At 41.1% G+C, this 24,929-nt stretch overlaps 1 protein-coding gene across 3 annotated transcripts in view; it reads left to right on the top strand.

The window, feature by feature from the left end:
- Positions 1-2,720: 2,720 nt before the first annotated feature.
- The window catches only part of LOC133552122 (class I histocompatibility antigen, F10 alpha chain-like), a 37,251-nt gene continuing 15,042 nt past the window's right edge, over positions 2,721-24,929 (top strand). Inside the window, exons 1-7 of one of the 3 annotated variants that reach the window (XR_009806621.1) lie at positions 2,730-2,991; positions 3,672-3,938; positions 4,204-4,482; positions 6,603-6,911; positions 7,077-7,696; positions 7,755-7,807; positions 7,919-8,212. Coding sequence is in view for 1 of the 3 variants with exons in the window: in XM_061899482.1 (XP_061755466.1) it covers positions 2,937-2,991 (55 nt within the window). In the remaining 2 variants the exon portion in view is untranslated. Of the gene's footprint in view, positions 2,992-3,671; positions 3,939-4,203; positions 4,483-6,602; positions 6,912-7,076; positions 7,808-7,918; positions 8,213-24,929 lie in introns of those variants that run through there. The other 2 variants (XR_009806620.1, XM_061899482.1) reach the window with 2 other exon arrangements.

The following is a 24,929-nucleotide window of genomic DNA, read 5'->3' on the forward strand; positions in this document are numbered from 1 at the left end:
AAAGAGATCAAGCCAAAGCTGCTATTCACAAAATATGCTCAAAAACAGGTGAAACATGTACAGATCTAAAGGATATCAATAATGTCTTCAGAGACATTTATTCAGAATTATATAAATCTAATTCAGCTATATCTGTTAATGATTTAAATGATTTGTTTACCTCATTAAACTTACCTCAACTGAGTCCAAATCATCAGAAATCTTTAGACAACACTATTTCAACTGAAGAACTGCAAAAAGCACTGAAATCTTTCTCCTTGAATAAAAGCCCTGGTCCAGATGGATTTGGTGCGGAGTTTTATCAAGCTTTCAGTGAAATACTATCCCCTATAATACTTAGAATGTTAAATGATTCTTTTGTGAACAACAAACTTCCAAGTTCTTTGTATGAAGCCCATATATGTATAATACCAAAAAAGGGAAAAAATCCACTTGATCCAGCCAATTATAGACCTAGCTCCCTGCTCAATTTAGACCATAAGATTCTAACTAAGGTACTCGCAACAAGGTTAAGCAACCACATAACAGAAATTATTCATCCAGATCAGGTGGGTTTCATCCCGGACAGACCTTCTTTTGGCAATGTACGGAGATTACTGAACGTATTGTACTCAGACTGCACAGGAAACAAAAAGGCTGCCGTCCTGACTCTGGATGCTCACAAAGCTTTTGATTCAATTGAGTGGGCTTATCTTTTTCATGTTCTCAAATTATTTGGATTGGAGGAACATTTTATAAAATGGGTTAAAATAATTTATTCTGCACCAAAATCATATGTCATAACTAATAATGTGGTATCGGATAGTTTTGAATTACATGGCGGCGTGAGACAGGGTGACTGCCTTTCGCCCTTACTCTTCAATTTGGCCCTCAAACCACTGGCTATTGGTTTAAGAATGAACTCTAATATTAAAGGATTTTCAGTGGGCTCATCAGAGAGTCTCATCTCACTTTATGCAGATGATGTACTTGTTACACTTACTGAGCCAGAAGTTGCACTACCACTTCTTTTAGAATATGTAGACTCTTTTGCTAGAATATCTGGTTATAAAATAAACTGGTCCAAAAGTGAGCTTATGTTCCTAGGAGATCATGTTGAGATCAGTCAAAATCCAGTTAAAGTCGCAGAAAATTACATATCCTATCTTGGCTTAAAAATATCTAAAAATTATGAATCATTACTAAAGTTGAACTTTATTGAAGCCTTTGAGAAACTGAAAGTGTGTATTGAGTATTGGAAGACCCTACCTCTCTCTATGTTAGAGAAGGTGAATGCTATTAAAATGATCACTCTGCCAAAATGTATTCATCTTTTTCAAAATTTACCAATTGTAATTCCTGTAGATTTTTTCCAAAAACTTGAATCTTTAGTTCTAGATTTTGTTAGGGTTGTAAAAAACGCAGAATATCCAAAAAGCACTTATTTAGGTCTACAGAGGAAGGGGGACTGGGTCTTCCAATGTTCAAAAATTATTATTGGGCATCAAATCTGAGCGCATTGACCTATTGGAAGATGGGGTCCCCAAATAATGAATCTCTTAATTCTGCTCCCTTATGGCTGAAATTGGAACTGCAGTCATTAGTGAAACCTTATACATCATTGCTATCGTTACTTTTTACTAAACCAGTCTCTTCAATTAAATCAATAAGTCATAGTGTTGTTGTACGAAATGTAATTTTCCTTTTTTTCCTGTTTTCTCCTCTTTTAAACCGTTCAATTAAGTGTTTTTTTCATCATTTATTCTCTGCAAAAAACCTTCCGTAAAAGAAAAAAAATGTACGACGAAATGACAGACAGAAATACCCATTTTTTTATACATATGGATTTATTTATTAAAGGTAGATTGAGCAAATTGGTTATTTCTGGCAATTTATTTAAGTGTGTATCAAACTGGTAGCCCTTCGCATTAATCAGTACCCAAGAAGTAGCTCTTGGTTTCAAAAAGGTTGGTGACCCCTGATATAAATGAATGTAACGATGGTAATAAAATGTTATATAGCAAAGTAAAAGTTGTGTTTCTTATCTAAGTAAATGTAACTCGTTACTACTCACCTACGTGGATAAGTGTGTTCACCTTTGACAGGTACGACAAAATAAAAATAAAAATAAAAATGATCACCATCGAGTTTAACGTTTGGCTTTACCGTGTCTACTTTTACTTTCACTTTCTTTGATATTCTGCCAGCAGAAGCGTCTGCCTCACACTTTTCCCCCACGTTCAGCACTTTGGCCACAGCGAGTCCATCTCATGAAGGCTTTCTGCTGACTTTTTTACTCAGGATGAAACTTCCTGATGCAACCCTGGCCGGGAATCGAACCCATGCGAGGCAGATGCGTGTCCCGTTACCCCAGCAGGGACGCCTCACGCTTGGGAGACATAACGGAGGTGAAAGTTAAGACGTGAAATAAAAAGAAGTGAGGATGTCCTGCGGTGTAGCGACTTTATGTCTATCAATCATTATTTGTATTGATGCTTTCTTGAGAGGACTACAATACGATCACTGATCGGATGTTCCAGCCCTGTCATTACTTTTAACTCTCAATCACACCTTCATTCCTCTTTCTTTCTTTTCTTTCCAAGTTTGGCGGCCAACTTGACACACCTTTTTGTTGTCAAGTCACGTGATTTCCCAGAAAAGCCACACAAGCATTTACCTGACGTGGCCACAAGGGGCGCTCTCTAGTGAGTCCAGTAGAAGACTTCTTCTCAGTTGACTGCTGCCACTTTTCTGTGCAGAATAGCGTTTCGTTTTCTCTCCTCACTGTGACGTCACAGAATGCTGACTCCTCATTGGCTCAGGTGGAGTATTATAAAAAGAGCCTCGACAGTTCCTGGTTCATTTTTCCTGTTTGCGAGTCAAGCGAGTGTTCGTCACTTTTGTCTTTCTCTGCGGGATTAAAAGTGGCAAACATCTTTTTGTTTCGCGCTGACATCATGAACTTGTTTTTATTCTTTCTTCTGGTCGTGCAAATGCACAGCGTGACGCCTGGTAAGTCCTTTTTATAAGTTTATTAATATTTTATTCATAAATCCTCTTTGTGCCTTCACTTATTTGACTTCTGAGAGTTTCTGTTACTTATTAATTAATTGTTTGTTGTATTATTTAAGCCCGTTATTACTTAGTCCTGGTTCTTTTTTTAACATTTTATTGTTTTCCCTTTTTCCTACTAAAAATTAAAATGTTCCAAGAAGGTTACAGAAGCAGATAAATCCGTTTAGGCTCTTTATTTGTTTTCATTTTAGTGTTTCTTGTTCGAAGACTTATTTTTTCCAAGGCTTGTAAGAACGAACACAAATCTTCAAACACGGAAGTGTCAGAAACTAATCAAGTGTAGTAACATCACCCCGCCACAAGATGTCAGTAAGAGTCGACATCAAATGGGCAGAACAGGTTGTGTTCAACTCTGTTGTACTTTTTATTCAGCCTCCATTGTAGAAAATATATGTTTATTTTCAAAATGTTCAAACTGTCAACAGATGTTAGTAATATTATTAATGTGTTGTATTTGTCATAGAACATGTGAGTCTTGACTGTGATATCTAGCAGTGTTTGATGTTCACTTTAAGACCCGACTGAAGACGGAAGGAGCTAAAATATTCACAGTGCAAGATTGTTGAACATGAAACAAAATAATAAAAAGTCATCCTGTTGGTGTTTTCTTCTTTCAGTGATTCACACGCTGCAGTATTTCTACACTGCGTCCTCTCAAGTTCCAAACTTCCCAGAGTATGTGGCTGTTGGTTATGTTGATGGAGTTCAGATTTTTCACTATGACAGCAACAGCAGGAAAGCAGAAGCCAAACAGGACTGGATGAACAAAATCACAGCAGAGGATCCAAAATACTGGCAGAGACAAACAGAGATCAGTGTTGGTAATGAGTTGAGGGACAAACACAACCTTGAAGTTCTTAAGAAGCGTTTCAACCAAACTGGAGGTTTGTTTATGTTGAACTTTCTACTACTTAAATGTATTTGATGTACTCTTTTTATACTGTAATAAACACACATTACTGCACTGATACTTGTCTCTGTCCATCCCATAATAACCTACACTAATACTGTGTGTGTGTGTGTGTGTGTGTGTGTGTGTGTGTGTGTGTGTGTGTGTGTGTGTGTGTGTGTGTGTGTGTGTGTGTGTGTGCGTGTGTGTGTGTGTGTGTGTGTGTGTCACTCTGCTTTACAACACTGTGTGTGTCTCAGGTGTTCACATTCTCCAGAGGATGTATGGATGTGAATGGAATGATGAGACTGATGAAGTTAAAGGTTGGGAACAGGAAGGTTATGATGGAGAAGATTTCATAACGTTGGACATGAAGACATGGACATTTACTGCAGCAAAACAACAAGCTTTCCCCGACAAACTCAAGTGGGACCAGGACAAACATCTACTAGACCACCAAAAGTTTTACTACACTGAGATATGTCCTTCTTACTTGAAGAAGTATGTGAACAATGGGAAGGAGGTCCTAATGAGAACAGGTAGAAACACAACATGTACTTTCACCTTTTAACTTGTTAGCACTCCCCCTATAGGAACATTACTGACATTACACCCTGTCTCTTTATACTCTTCTCTCTTTCTCTCACCTTCTCTCCATCTTTACCTTCGTTCTCACCTTCTCTCCATCTTTACCTTCGTTCTCACCTTCTTTCCAACTTTACCTCCGTTGTCACCTTCTCTCCATCTTTACCTCCATCCTTACCTTCTCTCCATCTTTTCCTCCATCCTCACCTTCTCTCCATCTTTACCTCCATCATCACCCTTTCTCCATCTTTACCTCCACTCTAACCTTCTCTCCATCTTTACCTCCATCCTCACATTCTCTCCATCTTTACCGCTGTGCACTCTTACTCTCCATCTTTACCTCCATCCACACGTTCTCTCCATCTTAAACTGCGTTCTCACCTCTCCATCTTTACATCATTCTCTCCATCCTTACCTCCATTCTCTCCATCTTTATATCCTTCTCTTGATCTTTACCTCCATTCTCTCCTTCTCTCCATCTTTACCTTATTCTCTCCATCCCTCCATCTTTCCCTCCATCCTCACCTTCTATCCAACTTTACCTCCATTCTCACCTTCTCTTCATCTTTACCTCCGTTCTCCCTTTCTCTCCATCTTTACTTCCATTCTCCTTTTCTCTCCACCTTTACCTCCATTCTTCACTTCTCTCCATCTTTACCTCCATCCACATGTTCTCTCCTTCTTTACCTCCATCCACACCTTTTCTCCATCTTTTCCTCCATCCACACCTTCTCTCCATCTTTATCTCCACTCTAACCTTCTCTCCATCTTTATCTCATTCTCTTCTTCTTTCCATCTTTACTTCCATCCTCACCTTTTCTCCATCTTTACCTCCATCCACATGTTCTCTCCATCTTTACCTCCACTCTAACCTTCTCTCCATCTTTACCTCTGTTCTCACCTTTTCTCCATCTTTACCTCTTTTCTCCCCTTCTCTCTATTTGTACCGCCATTCTCTCCATATTTACCTCCATCCACACGTTCTCTCCATCTTTACATCATTCTCTCCTTCTCTCCATCTTTACCTCCATTCTCTCCTTCTCTCCATCTTTATATCATTCTCTCCTTCTCTCCATGTTTACCTTATTCTCTCCTTCTCTTCATCTTTACCTGCGTTCTCCCTTTCCCTCCATCCACACGTTCTCTCCATCTTTACCTCTTTTCTCTTCTTCTCTCCATCTTTACCTCTGTTCTCGCCTTCTCTCCATCTTTACCTCCGTTCTTGTCTTCTCTCCATCTTTACCTCTGTTCTTGTCTTCTCCCCATCTCTACCTCTGTTCTCATTTTCTGTCCATCTTTACCTCCATCCACTCTCTCACTCCATTTTAACCTCTGTCCACAAGTTCTCTCCATATATACCTCTGTTATTACCTTCTCTCCATCTTTACTTCCATTCTCACCTTCTCTCCATCTTTACTTCCATTCTCCCCTTCTCTCCATCTTTACCTCCATCCACTCTCTCCCTCCATCTTTACCTCTGTTCACACCTTCTCTCCACCTTTACCTCCGTTCACACCTTTTGTCCATCTTTACCTCTGTCCACACCTTCTCTCTATTTGTACCCCCATTCTCTCCATCTTTACCTCCGTCCTCACCTTCTCTCCAGCTTTACCTCAATCTAGACTTTCTTTCCATCTTTACCTCCATCCACTCTCTCACTCCATCTTTACCTCCATTATTACCTTTTCTTCCATATTTATTTTATTCTACACTTTCTGTCCATCTTTACCTCCATCCACACCTTCACTCCATCTTTGTCTCCATCCACACCTTCACTCCATCTTTGCCTCCATCCACACCTTCTCTCCATTTTAACCTCCGTCCACACATTCTCTCCATATTTACCTCCGTTATTACCTTATCTCCATCTTTACTTTAATCTACAATTTCTGTCCATCTTCACCTCCATCCCCACCTTCTTTCCATCCACACCTTCTCTCCATCTTTACCTCCATCCACACCTTCTTTCCATCCACACCTTCTCTCCATCTTTACCTCCATCCCCACCTTCTCTCCATCCACACCTTCTCCCCACGTTGTCCTGTGTTCACACGTGACATCACTTCCTGTGCAGAGCTTCCAGAGGTGTTCCTGCTCCAGAAGACGCCGTCCTCTCCGGTCAGCTGCATGGCGACAGGTTTCTACCCCGACGGTGCCGACCTGTTTTGGAGGAAAGACGGCGAGCAGATCTTCGAGGACGTGGAGCACGGAGAGATACTCCCCAACCACGACGGAACCTTCCAGATGTCGGTGGCGCTGAAAGTGGAGGTGACGGCCGACGTGGAGGGCAAGTACGAATGTGTGTTTCAGCTGTCAGGCGTCAAGGAGGACTTGGTCACCAAGCTGGAGAGAAGAAGCATCCTGAGCAACGCAAGCCATGAAGGTGAGAAAGACACATTTAGTTGGAGATGTTTCCCATCACAAGTCCACCTGTCACCATTATTGATCCATGTCACCATGACAACGCTTGACGTCTGCATGCAAAGTAGTCATGAAGGTTTCCTCTTCATGCTTTGTCACTCCACTTGTGCTTTTTTGCTCTCCACAGACAACTTGAGCGTCGCCCTCGCTGCCACGGCGGCGGTCCTCGCTGTGGCGGCCATCATCATCATCATCATCATCATGGTCATGGTCAGGCGTCACAGAAACAGACAAGGTGAGGGACGCCAATGTCCTCTGTCTTCTTCTTCTCGGTGCACTCGGTCCAGGCCGTGAGTTGATGCTTTCATCCGGGCTGCAAAGGTGCGGCCATCTTTTAGTTGCCTTCCAGCCAAACACTCAAAGATCCACAGAGACAGAGCGCACACTCTCACGTAGAAACACGGCGTGACGTGAGGGGAAAAGTCCACTTCACCTTGTTTCTCTTTCATTTCAGCCCAGTACGATCCAGCTGGTAAGTAAAACATCTTTTCTTTGAGCCGCAAGAAACAAAGCCGTGGTGAAGCGTCACTCACATGGAGGTCTGATGTGGACCTTTGTTACAAGTTTAGCCGGAAAAGCCCAACTGGAGCTGACTCCTTCACAATAAAAGTCCTTCCTGTGAGCAGACGCAATACAAAGTCTGGCATATCTCACTTTTGACAGGAGTCCTCATGATGAGGATCAGCCAAATGAGACATCAAGTGTGCTGACTCGTCATGTTTCCAAGTCACACCTCAAAGATCTGATGTGAGTGACGAGGCACCTTCTGGATGTTCTTCCTTCACCGTTTGCGTTTGTCCCGCAGATCGCCACGGCGGCGTGGAGCTCGACGAGAACGTGCAGGCGGCTGAAGGCTGAGTAAGCTCACATGGACTGTCTGCACCTCCAAATGTTCTTGTGTGAAGATGATGTTCAACTTGGATTCACCTGCTTCTGTCGGGAATGTGCTGAGTGGTCTTCTTCCTCCAGGATGCTTTGTGCACTGGAACACAGGGAGATGTCTCCATCGCTGAGGGACGTCATCACACTCGGAGATGAGATGGAGATGTGCTTTGTTCTTCGTCCGACTGCTCCTCACGCTATTCCATGTATTCTTCTTTGGCCGTTAAAAGACTTTCAAGATCAAACGTTGGTGGCTGTAAAATCGCACGTTTCATGGCCTTGACGTCATGACGAGGATTTCTTCTTTTCTTTCAATGGCCGCTGCTTATGATCAATATCACATTGTGTCACATCTCTGTCAATAAATCCGTTTTTTCTCCACTCGCCTCGCACTGCTTTCTTGGGGACCAGGAAGAGTCTCAGTCATAAAAGTGGTAGAAGTAGGTCATTTTTGTTTGTTTTTACTTTTTCATTCAACACTTAAATCCCTTGATCAATTTCAGGTTTATCCGTCCTTATCAGTCTTTTTTTTTTTCATAATTTACGCCATTTTTGTCAAAACCTTGTTTTGTTATGGCAAAAGCACAAAATAATAATTTTCACTCAACGTAATTGCAATCTTAAATATGTCAATAATTCATAACATCGATTTTAATTCATTATTTTTTTTGGAGCAATGACAATTAAAACTTGTCCCACTGAAATTATTAGGATCCAAACGGGCCCCACTCATAAAAATAAGTCAAACATTTATTTTTACTTTCAACACTTAAGTCCCTCGATAAATTTCAGATCCTTCCCTCGTTTCTGTGACGACCTGTCACGTCAGGTGTCACGCGGTCTGTTTGCGTTTGTGTTTATCTCCTAGTCGGCGCTCTTATTTTGGTCCCACTTCCTGTTTGTCTCCCTGAGCCCTTTTCCCTCCTCACCTGTCGCTGATTGGCAGCCTGGCCACACCTGGTCATGGGGTGAGGGTGATGGGTCAAATGCAGAGGAAAATCTCACCACACCTAGTGTGTGTGTGACAATCATTGGTACTTTTACTTTAATCAACTGGCTTCTATTTATGCCTGCCTCGCCCTCCAGTCAGGGCTCAAGGATTGTTTTGTGAAACGTTACTTTGGTTTTTCTGTATGCTGCTTATGCTTCTGTGCACTTCCCTGCTGCACCTCCTTGTGCTCCCTGTGGGAATTAAAAGACTCTCACCCGCACGTCGTCCTCCTGTCTCCTGCATCTTGGGGTCACAACTAGAGCAGCCATGCAAGTACGTGACAGCTTCTTCATTTCTGTTTTTTTTTTTTTTTGCCCTATTAGTCAAAAACCATTTTTTTTGTAGGATAAACACAAAATATCCTATAAAAATATTTTGAAGTCAAATTTTGTATGTGACGTAATTGGAGCCATGACTAGTTTAAATAATTTGTAACAACATTGAGTTTGATTCATTATTATTTTTGAGCAATGACAGCTTTAAAGAGAAAACAACCTGCATGGCAGCTTTATTAGACTCAACAATGCAACTTTTCTTTGTTCCATTTCACATGTTTTCACCTCTTTTATTCCACTATTTAGGTTTTTTTTATACACTATCTGTAGAATGTGTCGTGTATGAGCTAATATGGGACATAATGTATAATATTTCTAATTGCCTTTTTCTTTTTCATGCCTTTTTAACCTGAGTCTTTCAATCAAAATCGTTCCAAAAATCAGCAAACCCGCCTTTCTTCTTCCTCCGTCAAAAGTAGGTGAATCCACAAATATAAATAACTACAGACCGATTTCCAAATTGGGTTAATGTTGAATGTCCAATCCAAGATGGCCGACAGGACTGTCTTTTGTTTGTCTGCTTGTCAAAGTGGTCTGAATTTCTATGTGTTTTAGTCTCTTTTTTTGGCCAATTTAAGTAAATTGCACTAGTTTTAAGCGTAACAATTGATGAATGAAGGCTTACTTCCAAAAAGTGGTATTTCTGACTGCTTTTGTTGTCTTTGGAAATCTGGAGGCCTCTGACCTGCAGAAGCCGGGGGATGTTTTGCTAGCTGAAATTTTGGCCTTCCATCTGCCACAGTCTGGATCTATACTAGTCTCAGCTTGGCCTTCCACTACCTACAGTCTGAGTCGACTGGCTTCATCTTGGCCTTCCGTCTTCCACGGCCTGGATCCATCTTAGCCTCAGACTGACTAAAGCTGGGCCTCTGCTAGCCTTAGCTTGGTCTTCCAACTCTTGTAGCTTGGACATCTGAACTTTGATTATTGGACCTGGGTAGGTAGTAAAACAATTTAACAATGACTTTGACAAAAGCTTTCTATTTAATATTAATGCTTTTTCCTGGACTTGTTTTCTGCAATTGTAGTGGGGTACCTGACCAGGTGCTCCACCAACCTTTAACTCTACCAAACGCAATAACAATCACCTGGTCCTTTGAAACTACAGCATTTACACAAAGGTTATTGATATCCACATGTGGGTCAGTGCTAAATAATTCTAACCAGCTTCAGTTATGGTGTATTTCTGTGCTAAACAGATGGTTTTCTCCTTCTGATATTACTCATTTTGATATTGTGAAGCCAAATAATGTTGTCATGAGGTCACCTTGCCATATGAAACGGAAAATCTTTGTATTGCTTTTACTTCTGCTATCAGGCAATGTGCAACCAAATCCAGGCCCAGCTTTATACAACATCAGTACTCCTGGTGAACTTAGAGCTAGGTCAGGTCTTGGTTTAATTCATTCAAATATTACAAGCCTACTGCCAAAATTCGACTTAGTCAAAATTTGGATTCAAACAACCAATGCAGATCTTTATTTTATCAGAAACCTGGCTAAGTAAAGCAGTCTCTGACAAGGACATTGCTATAAATGGATACAATGTCTTCCGATGCGATCGTCCTCGAAAAGGTGGAGGGGTGGCTATGTATATAAAAAACAGATTTAATGTTACTTTATTATCATCACTGTCAATCACTAAACCATTTGAACTCCTTGCCCTGCAGCTTGAATTCTCGCATGGCCAAACTCTCGCAATTGTAGGGTGTTATAGACCTCCCTATGCCTCCACTGAAGCCCTTGCCTCTCTTGAATCCTTTATGAGTGGACTAGTGAACTTCTCTTGGTTGGTGATTTAAATTTTGACTGGTTGACTTCCTCTTCTGATAACCTTAAAGCTGTATGCAACACACTAAATTTAACTCAATTATTCACTTCCCCAACTCGACCCAATACTAAAAACCCCTCAAAATCATCTTTACTTGATCTAATTCTAACCAAGGCTCCCCATAAGTACACTGGTACTGGGGTGTTTGTCAATGACTTGAGTGATCATTGTACAATTGCAGCTGTAGGAAACTGCAAGCTACCAAAATCAAAACCCATTATTACATGCAAAAGAGATATTAACATTTTTCGCCTCCCAGCTTTTATATACGACTTAGCTGCCTTTGAGTGGAACAGAGTTGCTTTAATTGATGATATTGAGATAGCGTTGAAATACTTTTATAACGAATTTCAACGTATAGTCAATAAACATGCTCCCTTTCGAAAATGTAGAGTTAAAGGTGGAAATAATCCCTGGTTTACCGCTGCAATTGGAAACCTTCTCAAAGAGAGAGATGTTGCTTGGGCCAGGGCTCGAAAAACAAAGACAGAGGTTGACTGGCTTAGCTTTCGCCAGCTTAGAAATAAATGTACTTCGCTTGTTAAGAGAGCCAAGTCTGATTTTTACCTGCATGAATGCAAAAAACATATCAATGACCCCAAAAAGTTTTGGCAAACCATAAAAGCTTCTTTAAATCATGTGAAAACAAATGACTTTCCATGTCCTTTGATTACTCAATCTGGTACTTTGTCTGATAAGACAACTATATCAAATTGTTTTAATGAGTATTTAGTTTCTGCTGGATTTTTCTTTGAGTCGTTGAATCCTCAATCGTCAAATGTTGGTTTAACTAATGTTAATATCCCAAATACACCACAGGCTGTAATTAGACGCAGCACCTGCACTTGTGACTTCACACCTGTATCAGTATCTGAGGTATACAATGCACTAAAGAGCCTGGACACAACTAAAGCAGCAGGACCGGACCAAATTGAACCCTTTTTCTTAAAAGTGGCTGCTGGTTTTATTGCTGAGCCTCTCTCGCATATTTTTAACCTCAGTCTAACAAGTAAAATCATTCCAAAAATCTGGAAATCAGCCTTTGTTCTTCCCCTGCTAAAAGGGGGTGAACCCACAAATATAAATAATTACAGACCAATTTCTAAATTATGCATTTTAGCAAAATTGTTTGAGAAAATCATCAGTAACCAGCTAAATGATTTTTTTAGAATTAAACAATATTTAATCCCCATTTCAATCGGGTTTTAGAATACAGCATAGCACTATTACAGCTGCTCTTAAGGTCCTCAATGATTTAATCGAGACTGTGGACGGCAAAAAATACTTTTTATTGATTTGTCAAAAGCATTTGACACAGTAGACCACAGTCTGCTCATTGAAGCTCTCCATCACGTTGGATTATCTAAAAATGCAGCTGCTTGGTTCACAGACTATCTTTCCAGCAGAACACAACGTGTACAGGTGGCTGGGACAACCTCTTCATTATTGGACATTACCAAAGGAGTTCCACAAGGCTCAGTGCTGGGGCCCATTTTATTTTCTATCTACTTGAATAATCTTTGCAATAATCTGTCAAATGCAATGTACCATTTTTATGCAGACGACACCATTATTTATTGCTGTTCAACCTCCAGCACTCAGGCTTTTGAGTTTTTACAAGCTGCTTTTGATGTCATCCAGGCTCGCTTATTTGATCTTAAATTGGTTTTAAATACAGATAAAAGCAAAGTAATGGTTTCTCTCATTCAAGGGTGCTACTGGAAAATATTCCAAATATTGTAACATCAAATGGAAACCCTATAGAGCAGGTCTTAAATTACAAGTACTTGGGTTTTACTCTTGATCAGGAGCTTTCATTTAAAGCCCGTATTAACAACTTGGTCTCTAAGCTCAGGGTAAAGCTCGGTTTCCTTTTTAGAAATAAAAACGGCTTCTCTCTTAAAGTCAGAAAGAAATTGGTGACAGCGACTATCTTGCCCGTAAATGATTATGGAGACCTGCTTTATTTTAGTGCTTCATCTAAATGCCTCCAGTCCTTGGACACTGTTTTTCACTCAGCACTAAGATTTGTTCCTGGCTGTCGTAGTCTCACCCACCACTGTCAACTGTATATGAAGTCAGACTTATCTTCATTGAGTGCACACAGATACACACATTGGCTGGCCATCATTTATAAAGCTCTTTTAGGTTTAATACCTCCATACTTGTCTACTTTGTGACAAAGAAAAAACAGCTCTTATGCGTTCTAACAATTTGTATGTTTTAACTGTTCCCCATGTACGGACTGAATTTGGCAAAAGAGCTTTTGGCATTGCTGCCCCTATGGCATGGAATGCATTGCAGACGAAACTGAAACTCACTGAACTAATTCCATTCGGAGCCTTCCGTTCTGTCCTGAGGGACAGAGAGCAAGAGACTTTTGCTCAGTGCCTGTGTTGCCCACATATGTGGTCCTCTCCAAGGTTTCTCATAGTCATCATGGTCGACGTCCCACTGGGGTGAGTTTTTCCTTGCCCTTATGTGGGCCCTACCGAGGATGTCCTTGTGGTTTGTGCGGCCCTTTGAGGCACTTGTGATTTAGGGCTATATAAATAAACATTGATTGATGATTGATTGATTGAAAGGCCTACTGAAAGCCACTACTAGCGACCACGCAGTCTGATAGTTTATATATCAATGATGAAATATTAACATTGCAACACACGTCAGTTTACTAAATTGCCATTTTAAATTTCACGCCAAAGTATCCTCCTGAAACGTCGCGGTATGATGACGCGTGCGTGTGACATCACCAATTGTACAGGACATTTTCTTCCAGCACCGTTCCAAGCTATAAGTCGTCTGTTTTAATCACATAATTCCACAGTATTCCGGAGATCTGTGTTGCTGAATATTTAGCTATTTGTTCAATGAATAATGGAGACGTCAAAGAAGAAAGCTGTCGGTGGGAAGCGGTGTATTGCGGCCGCCTTTAGCAACACAAACACAGCCGGTGTTTCATTGTTTACATTCCCGAAGGATGACGTTGAAGCTTTACTATGGAACAGAGCGGTCAAGCGAACACGGCTGGATTGGACCACACACACAAAGTACAGTGTATTATCCAGCGATCATTTCGAAAGATTGTGTTTCGAAGAGGGTCCCTTGTGAAGGGCAAAGATGGGCGTCACCACCACCCGTCGACTGGTGCTGAAGAAAGGTGCGGTTGTACAGTTACGACCATGTAATCACACTTTAACACTAGTAACACAATAAGCAGATAAGGGATTTTCCAGAATTATCTTAGTAAATTTGTCTAATAACATCTGAATCGCTCCCACTATATAGTCTTTTTTTTTTGTAGTCCTTCACTCTCACTTTCCTCATCCACGAATCTTTCATCCTCGCTCAAATTAATGGGGAAATTGCCGCTTTCTCGGTCCGAATCGCTCTCGCTGCTGGTGGCCATGATTGTAAGCAATGTTCAGATGTGAGGAGCTCCACAACCCGTGACGTCACGCGCACATCGTCTGCTACTTCCGGTACAGGCAAGGCTTTTTTATCAGCACCAAAAGTTGCTAACTTTATCGTCGATGTTGTCTACTAAATCCTTTCAGCAAAAATATGGCAATATCTGGAAATGATCAAGTATGACACATAGAATGGACCTGCTATCCCCGTTTAAATAAGAAAATCTCATTTCAGTAGGCCTTTAATGTTAGTGCGGCCCGCAAGTTTTATATGAACGGCGCTTGACAGCGTTGTGTTATTCGGTTTCAAAATGGCTCTTTCAACGTTCTGGGTTGCCTACCCTGCGTTGGTGGAAAAGCGGTAAATGAGTGAAAGCGACAGAGACGTTGCCATGGAGACGGGGGTTCACTTAGGTGCCTGGCTGCAGTCACACCGCGACACCTGTCCGTCAGTAATAACAGTCCCCGATAACCTGGACCAATTCAAACCGTTATTTGCTTTTTTTTTTCTTGTTTAGTTTGCATTGCCTCACACGATGAACACTACATATAAACACTCCGGGAGCCGTCACTTTTTAGCGCTCGCTATCCCGGTACTTTCCCGGCTATTATCCGCCGACCGCCGTGTTGCTGTAGGGAGGAAAAGCGGAGCGACGCACATTGCGGAAACAACATTATTCTCCGTGCGTGGGCTAAATACAAATATATTCCACAACCCCAAACATGTCTTTTTCAAAGCCTGCAGTGAAGAGAAGGGTTAGTGATGAGCAAAGACAATTCCAGGAAAAGTGGGAGATGCGATATTTCTTTGTTGAGCACAGGGGCACCCCGACGTGTCTTATTTGCACCCAGAAAGTTGCACAAGGGATACAATTTGAAACGTCATTATACAACTAGACATGCTGAGGAGTATGCAAAAAAAAAAAAATAAATAAATCTTTTCTTGCGGCCCAGCCTCACTCAGACTCTGCATCCAGTGGCCCCCTGGTAAATTGAGTTTGAGACCCCTGGTCTAGAGTGTAGGCAGTGCTGTTAAGTTTCTCTGTGTGTGAATAAGTGGAGGAGGCGGAAACTTTGAGGCATGACGCAGCTGACTTGTTGATAAACTAGTTTGAGAAGAATGTTTTTGTTTTGCTCATAAGTGGATTGTACTTTTCAGTGGTGTAAATATTGACTATTGTGTGTGAAGTCCTACTAAAGGTGAACATTCAGTTTAAGAATTAGGCCATCAAGTTAAGATAAATGTAGTGATGGTGGGAAAAATGTGGATCAAGGATACTTTATTGAGTTGAGTTCACTTTTATTTTTTTACTTCACCTCCTGAGAGATTGGCACCTTCTTGTGGTTATTTTGAGCTTAGTCTTCAGGTGGCACACCCAAGTTGCACAGGTGTGAAGGTAGAGGCCTGACAAAGTGCAATCCTCGTCTCCAGGATGGAGTTGGACTCATAGGGCCTGATTTATTAAAGGTTTGCGTGTACTAAAAGACGTGCAAACCCGATAGCACACGCAGAGCTGATCTACTAAACCTGTGCAAAGTGGATTGTGTCTCTTAAGTGAGCAGAATAAGGCGTGCAATACATTTTGGGTCTCTGTCTTCATTAACATGCAAAATATATGCTGATCATTAAAACTCCCACAATACTGGGAGGAAATGCGAATATAATTATTTGTCACGCCCAATATGATTTATCAACACTCACCGCTGTCGTGCCAGCACTATTTAGTTTTTATTTAGTAACTGGGCACACTGACAGTTCCACACACGGCTGCAGGATCAGTGCTTGTCCTCCACAGACACACATTTTACAGATATCGTCTTTTCAGCAACATCATTTTATAGCTGCTAAAGGACTTAAGGGGCTAATTACAACCAATTTGATCGATGCGTTTTTGTGGCCTTTATTATTTTTTTAAATAATGTTCTTTTTTTCAATATACAAAACTCGAGACCAATGAAGTTGGGACGTTGTGTAAATGGTAAATAAAAACAGAAAACAATGATTTACAAACCTTTTTCAACCCATATTCAATTGAATAGACTGCAAAGACAAGATACTTAACATTCAAACTGGAAACTTTATTTTTTGCAAGTATTAGCTCATTGTGGAATTGCCTGCAACATGTTGGAAAAAATATGGCACAAGTGGCAAAAAAGACTGAGAAAGTTGAGGAATGCTCATCAAACACTTATTTGAAACATCCCACAAGTGAACAGGCTAATTGGGAACAGGTGGGTGCCATGATTGGGTATAAAAGCAGCTTCCATCAAATGTTTGTTCATTCACAAACAAGGATGGGGCGAGGGTCACCACTTCATGAACAAATGTTTAAAAACAACATCTCTCAACTAGCTATTGCAAGGAATTTAGGGATTCCACCATCTGCGGTCCGTAATATAATCAAAAGGTTCAGAGAATCTGGGTAAATCCCTGCACGTAAGCAGCAAGGCTGAAAACCAACATTGAATCCCCTTGACCTTTGATACCTCAGGCGGTACTGCATCAAAAAGTGGCATCAGTGTGTAAAGGTTATCACCACATGGGCTCAGGAACACTTCAGAAAACCACTGTCAGTAACTACAGTTGGTTGCTACATCTGTAAGTACAAGTTAAAACTGTACTATTCAAAGCGAAAGCCAGTTATCAACAACACCCAGAAATTCTGCCAGCGTCGCTAAACCCGAGCTCATCCAAGATGGACTGATGCAAAGTGTAAAAGAGTTGTGTGGTCTGACGAGGCCACATTTCAAATTGTTTTTTGGAAACTGTGGCCGTTGTGTCCTCCAGATCAAAGAGGAAAAGAACCATGCGGATAGTTCTAGGCGCAAATCAATCAATCAATCAATGTATTTTATTTCGGCAATCTTCACATAAAACAAAGAACAACAACAAGAAAAGAAAAAAAAACAAAAACAAAACAAAACAAAAAAACACTCATTTGAGCAATGATTGAGCCAAAAGGGTGTAGGTTGAAGCAACGCTTATATAAACCTACCCCATCACAACAATCCAATCCAATCCACTTTATTTTTATAGCACATTTAAACAACAATCACGTTTCCAAAGTGCTGCACAGCCATGTTAAAAACAATATTATGCTCCACCAATGACTGAATAAAACAAAAAATGAATAAAAATAAAACCAATAAAAACAATATAAAAACAAATATGATTAAAAACTATTTTAAAGGGTAAAATCAATTAAAACAGTAAAATAAAAATCAAAGTGTATAAAAAACACAGAGGACAACAGAGGACAGAGGACCACACAACTCACGTAGTGTTAAAAGCCAAAGAATAAAAGTGGGTCTTAAGACGAGACTTAAAAGAGTCCACTGTGGAAGCAGTTTGAACATGGAGGGGCAGAGTGTTCCAGAGCTTAGGGCCGACCACAGAGAAGGCCCTGTCTCCCCTGGTCTTAAGTCTGGTCTTGGGCACCACGAGCTGGAACTGGCTTTCGGACCTCAGGAGTGTAAATTTGGATGAGGTCCGAGATATATTGAGGTGCCAGTCCATGTAAAGATTTAAAAACAAACAGCAATGTTTTAAAATCAATTCTAAAATGAACAGGGAGCCAGTGCAAACTCTGAAGAATTGGGGTTACATGCTGGCGTTTCCTGGCCCCTGTTAAAAGTCCTGCTGCCGCGTTCTGGACTAACTGCAACCGGGAGAGAGCTTTTTGGCTAATGCCAGCATAAAGTGCATTGCAGTAGTCCAGGCCACTTGAAATAAAAGCATGCACCACTTGTTCAAAAAGGTTAAAAGATAAAAACGGTTTAACCTTTACTAAAAGACGAAGGTGATAAAAACACGATTTTAAAACGCCATTGACTTGTTTGTCTAGTTTAAAATGGCGGTCTATAGTGACGCCAAGGCTGGTGACTTTGGGACACACATCATGTTGCAATGGTCCCAAGTCAGTGAGGGCCGGACCAAAAACTAAAATTTCCGTTTTTCCCTCATTCATTATCAAAAAATTCTGGGCTAACCAAGCCTTGAGGTCACATAGACAGTTAAGAAGGGGTGTCAGGGGGCGTGGCCTTTTGAAATCGGCATATAAATTTGGCAGTCATCTGCATAAAAGTGATAAAACACTCCATGTTTCTTAAAAATATCTCCAAGAGGGAGGAGATAAAGAGCGAACAGGATGGGGCCTAAAATAGATCCACAACAGGAACAAGGTTCAAAATATATAAAATCTAAAACATGCTTCACTTATATTACTTTTTTTTTTAAACAATATATAAGCAACATATATGTAGCACACGTCTCATATACACAGTTTAACATTTAAATCAAACATATACATTTGTACACTTATGTATATATATATATATATATATATATATGTATATATATGTATATATATATATATATATATATATATATATATACACAATTTATTTAAATTCCATATAAAGTGGTAATATATACATTTTAATATAACCTATATGTATAATTATGAAATCATAAATTGTATTTATATACATATTATATATTATTGTCTTTCTAAAACAGTGTTCCCTCTTCTTTCTTATACTTACTCATGATAAATGATTTAAAAAGCTTTTTAAACTGGTTTATGTTGGTGCTGTGTTTTATTTCATCCTTTAAACAGTTCCATATTTTAACCCCTGCTATTGTTGTACTCATTCGTTTCTGCGTTGTTCTACAATATTGGATCTTAAAAAGTAGTTCTCCTCTTAAATTGTAATTCCCTTCTCTTTGTAAAAAATCTTCTGTAACCCTGTTGGAAGTCAATCTTTACTTGCTTTATAAATCATTTGGGCAGTCTTGAGTTGGATGAGATCTGGTAGTTTTAAATCAAATGTTTTTATAAATAATCCATTAGTGTGTTCTCGGGGTCCTGTGTTATGTATCAGTCTGATGGCCCTTTTTGGCATTATGAATAGTGGTTGGATGTTCGTCCTGTATGTATTTCCCCAAACTTCTAGACAGTAACTCAAATATGGTAAAACAAGTGTTCAATAAAGAGTGTGTAATGTTTTTTGATGAAGAATGTGCCTTGTTTTACCCAGGACAGCAATACTTCTCGCCAACTTCCCTTTGATGTATGTAATGTGTGACTTCCCTTTGATGTATGTAATGTGTGACTTGCAGCAGATCCTGTGGTCCAAGATCACACCCAAAAATTTGATTTTGTTTACTCTTTCTATACTAACATTGTCTATATACAATTTTACATCTATATCATTTCTCTTATTTCCAAATAACATAAAGTTAGTTTTATTTAGGTTCAATGATAATTTATTAGCATCAAACCATTTTTTTAGTTTACACATCTCCATGGTGACGGTCCTCAGGAGCTGCTGCAAGTCCACATCAGAACAGAGTACATTGGTGTCATCCGCCAATAACACATATTTAAGGTTTTCAGTTACTTTACAAATATCATTTATATACATGATGAACATCTTGGGCCCTAAGACTGACCCCTGTGGTACCCCACATTTAATATTTAACCAGCATGATTTGTTTTGTGATATCTGTACAAACTGCTTTCTATCAGATAAATAACTTTTGATCCATTCCAGAACAATACCCCTAAAACCATATTTTTCCATTTTTCTAATAAGAATACTATGGTCTACTGTATCAAAAGCCTTCTTAAGATCTAAGAATACTCCTATTGTATATTTATTTTTATCAATACTATCAGTTATTTCTTCAATTAAATCAATTGATCGATTATTCCTGAAACCATACTGCCTATCTGTTAATAATTCATTTTTTCTACAAAGCCATCGAATCTATTTATAAATATTTTTTCTAATATTTTGGAGAACTGTGGTAATATTGAGATTGGTCTGTAGTTTGTGAATAAGTGTCCGTCTCCCGCTTTGTGAATAGGAACAACTTTTGCAATTTTCATTAGTTGAGGAAATACTCCCATTTCAAATGAAAGGTTAAATAGATACGCTAATGGAGCACTAATTCCATCTATCACATACTTTAAAGTTTGCATGTCTATATCATCCACATCTTTGCTTGTTTTGTTCTTAAAACTTTTGACTATGTCCCTGATTTCTCTTTCTACTACTGGTTTTAAAAACATTGTTTTAGGGTTTGGGTCGATATAATCTGCTGCATCTATTTTTGTCCCTTCTACCTTTATCTCTTCTGCTAGTTTCGGTCCAATATTTATAAAATAATCATTAAATGTATTTACTATCACCTCCTTATCCTTAATCATGTTGTTATTTTCCACAAAGTATGGTGGGTATTGATTATCATCAGTTTTATTTCTAATAATACCATTTAATATTTTCCATACACCTCTTATATTATTCTTGTTATATTCCAGTTTATTTATATAATAATCTTTTTTACACATTCTGATTATATTGATTAGTTTATTTTTATATTTTTTATATTTATTTTCATTTACTAAAGTTTTTATTTTTTATAAATTCCTTATATAAAAAAATCTTTTTTTTACAGGCATTTTGGAGTCCTTTAGTCATCCACGGTTTAAACTCGCCGTACTTTGACTTCCTTTTATAATTTACTACTGGACAATTTCCATCATATACTATTTTACATGTGTTTAAGAATTCTTCATAAGCTGTATTAACTTCTTGTTTATCATAAATAGTATTCCAATTTTGCTTTTGTAGTTCATTCTTGAATTTGTTGAGCGTTTTCTCTGTTATGATTCTCTTATAGACAGTTTCACATTCATTCTTGATTTTAATTTTACTGGCACAGTTGTAGACCACAAAGACTGGGAGATGATCACTTATATCATTTATCAAGATTCCACATATTAGGTTGTCATCCATTATATTGGTAAATATATTGTCAATTAGGGTGGCACTATGTGATGTGATTCTTGTTGCTTTATTTATCAAAGATATCAAACTCATACTGTGCATTGTGTCTATAAATTCAGCTGTTTCTCTATTGCTACTTGTATGTATTAAGTCAATGTTAAAGTCTCCACTAATAAATATTTCTTTGTTATTCAATTTATAAAATAATCCTTTGGTGAAGGTTTCTATTTTGGATCCCGGAGTTCTATATATACAACTAACTAGGATATTTTTTCTTCCTTCTCTTATAATCTCTACCGTTATACATTCCATTACTTGTTCAATGATATTTTCAACTTTAATAAAGTTTAGATTTTTATCAATATAGAGTGCTACTCCTCCTCCCTTTTTATCTATTCTATCCAAATGCACAAATTCATATCCATTCAGACCAAAATCTACACTTTTTTCTTGAGTTATCCAAGTTTCTGATATTGCTATAATGCTAAAAGGTTTTACAAATTGACTTAAATATTCCTTTATATGGTGAAAGTTTGCAGACAGACTTCTATTAATATGTATAATTGTTAATTGGTTACTTAATTTTATACTATCATTATATTGTTCATCTGTATAATATTTGCAATTCATTGCTATGCCATTGAAGACATTTTTTTCAGGGTCTATATCGTTTTCAAACATAGTGCAAAGTTCATATTTCACTCATTCATTTGCTGTTATATTAACATTCAATTAGCAAGTTGGCAACATGATTTCTGGTTTCATCATTTGTACTTTTCAAGCTCCCCCATTTCTCTGATTACTAGAACCTTTGCTTCTTCAGGCGTGCCCTGTAGTTTTATCCAGACTTTGCAATTCCGTGTCCACGTGGACTGAATTTTCCCTTGTTTCTTTAGGGCCCTAGCCTGTCTTGCTATGTCCGAGTTTTTTTTTTGTTAAGTGCTCATTAATGTACACTGCCGTACCTCTTAACTTTTTACACTGTCTCAAAAGATCAGTTTTTACTTTCCTGTTCGTAAACCTTACAATAATTGCTTGTTTTGCCAAGTTATCCCTTCGAGGGAGGGTATGACAGGCAGAGATAGCATTACTGTCTATTTCAATGTTCTTAGACTGAAAAAACTGCAGGACCTGTTGCTCCAGGTTTTCTAGCTCCGTCGTGGACTCATCCCCACCATTCTGTTCACCTGCAGTTGCTCGAGCATATGAGCGGTGTTTGGTGTCCAAGCCACTGACAATCACATCATCCATTCTTGTGTATTGTTCAAGTTCATCAACACGTCTTTCCAATATTTTAATTGATTTGTCTACAATTATTTTTTTTAGCTCTCCAACTTCCTCCACTAGTTGACTAAGTGCAGTTTGTTGGTTTGCCACTCTGGACAACTCTTCAGACATAAAGTTAAGCGAGAGTTTTATTTCTTCCAGCTCGTCAACCTGTGGTTACTGTTGGTAGTTTAACCTTGGAGTACCTTGATCAGCAGGCTTTATGGCAGTCTGCTTGATCTGTTGGTGGTAGGTGCTGCTGTACTGGAGTTGGAGAAATTGATGTTAATGAATGCTTGCTAATTCCTCAGGGCAGCAGCAGCAGCAGCAGAGTGTTAGCCTCCTCAGGGCAGCAGCAGCAGCAGCAGAGTGTTAGCCTCCTCAGGGCAGCAGCAGCAGAGTGTTAGCCTCCTCAGGGCAGCAGCAGCAGCAGCAGCAGAGTGTTAGCCTCCTCAGGGCAGCAGCAGCAGAGTGTTAGCCTCCTCAGGGCAGCAGCAGCAGCAGAGTGTTAGCCTCCTCAGGGCAGCAGCAGCAGCAGCAGAGTGTTAGCCTCCTCAGGGCAGCAGCAGCAGCAGCAGAGTGTTAGCCTCCTCAGGGCAGCAGCAGCAGAGTGTTAGCCTCCTCAGGGCAGCAGCAGCAGCAGAGTGTTAGCCTCCTCAGGGCAGCAGCAGCAGCAGCAGAGTGTTAGCCTCCTCAGGGCAGCAGCAGCAGAGTGTTAGCCTCCTCAGGGCAGCAGCAGCAGCAGCAGAGTGTTAGCCTCCTCAGGGCAGCAGCAGCAGCAGCAGCAGAGTGTTAGCCTCCTCAGGGCAGCAGCAGCAGAGTGTTAGCCTCCTCAGGGCAGCAGCAGCAGCAGAGTGTTAGCCTCCTCAGGGCAGCAGCAGCAGCAGAGTGTTAGCCTCCTCAGGGCAGCAGCAGCAGCAGAGTGTTAGCCTCCTCAGGGCAGCAGCAGCAGAGTGTTAGCCTCCTCAGGGCAGCAGCAGCAGCAGCAGAGTGTTAGCCTCCTCAGGGCAGCAGCAGCAGCAGCAGCAGCAGAGTGTTAGCCTCCTCAGGGCAGCAGCAGCAGCAACAGCAGAGTGTTAGCCTCCTCAGGGCAGCAGCAGCAACAGAGTGTTAGCCTCCTCAGGGCAGCAGCAGCAACAGAGTGTTAGTCTCCTCAGGGCAGCAGCAGCAGCAGAGTGTTAGCCTCCTCAGGGCAGCAGCAGCAGCAGAGTGTTAGTCTCCTCAGGGCAGCAGCAGCAGCAGAGTGTTAGCCTCCTCAGGGCAGCAGCAGCAGAGTGTTAGCCTCCCCAGGGAAGCAGCAGCAGCAGCAGAGTGTTAGCCTCCTCAGGGCAGCAGCAGCAGCAGCAGAGTGTTGGCCTCCTAAGGGCAGCAGCAACAGCAGCAGCAGAGTGTTAGCCTCCTCAGGGCAGCAGCAGCAGCAGAGTGTTAGCCTCCTCAGGGCAGCAGCAGCAGCAGAGTGTTAGCCTCCTCAGGGCAGCAGCAGCAACAGAGTGCTAGCCTCCTCAGGGCAGCAGCAGCAGCAGCAGCAGAGTGTTAGCCTCCTCAGGGCAGCAGCAGCAGCAGCAGAGTGTTAGCCTCCTCAGGGCAGCAGCAGCAGAGTGTTAGCCTCCTCAGGGCAGCAGCAGCAGAGTGTTAGCCTCCTCAGGGCAGCAGCAGCAGCAGAGTGTTAGCCTCCTCAGGGCAGCAGCAGCAGCAGCAGAGTGTTAGCCTCCTCAGGGCAGCAGCAGCAGCAGCAGAGTGTTAGCCTCCTCAGGGCAGCAGCAGCAGAGTGTTAGCCTCCTCAGGGCAGCAGCAGCAGCAGCAGCAGAGTGTTAGCCTCCTCAGGGCAGCAGCAGCAGCAGCAGCAGAGTGTTAGCCTCCTCAGGGCAGCAGCAGCAGAGTGTTAGCCTCCTCAGGGCAGCAGCAGCAGCAGAGTGTTAGCCTCCTCAGGGCAGCAGCAGCAGCAGAGTGTTAGCCTCCTCAGGGCAGCAGCAGCAGCAGAGTGTTAGCCTCCTCAGGGCAGCAGCAGCAGAGTGTTAGCCTCCTCAGGGCAGCAGCAGCAGCAGCAGAGTGTTAGCCTCCTCAGGGCAGCAGCAGCAGCAGCAGCAGCAGAGTGTTAGCCTCCTCAGGGCAGCAGCAGCAGCAGCAGCAGCAGAGTGTTAGCCTCCTCAGGGCAGCAGCAGCAGCAACAGCAGAGTGTTAGCCTCCTCAGGGCAGCAGCAGCAACAGAGTGTTAGCCTCCTCAGGGCAGCAGCAGCAACAGAGTGTTAGTCTCCTCAGGGCAGCAGCAGCAGCAGAGTGTTAGCCTCCTCAGGGCAGCAGCAGCAGCAGAGTGTTAGTCTCCTCAGGGCAGCAGCAGCAGCAGAGTGTTAGCCTCCTCAGGGCAGCAGCAGCAGAGTGTTAGCCTCCCCAGGGAAGCAGCAGCAGCAGCAGAGTGTTAGCCTCCTCAGGGCAGCAGCAGCAGCAGCAGAGTGTTGGCCTCCTAAGGGCAG

The sequence above is a fragment of the Nerophis ophidion genome, linkage group LG04 (assembly GCF_033978795.1).
Source record: "Nerophis ophidion isolate RoL-2023_Sa linkage group LG04, RoL_Noph_v1.0, whole genome shotgun sequence".
In the NCBI taxonomy this organism is placed as follows: Eukaryota; Metazoa; Chordata; class Actinopteri; order Syngnathiformes; family Syngnathidae; genus Nerophis; species Nerophis ophidion.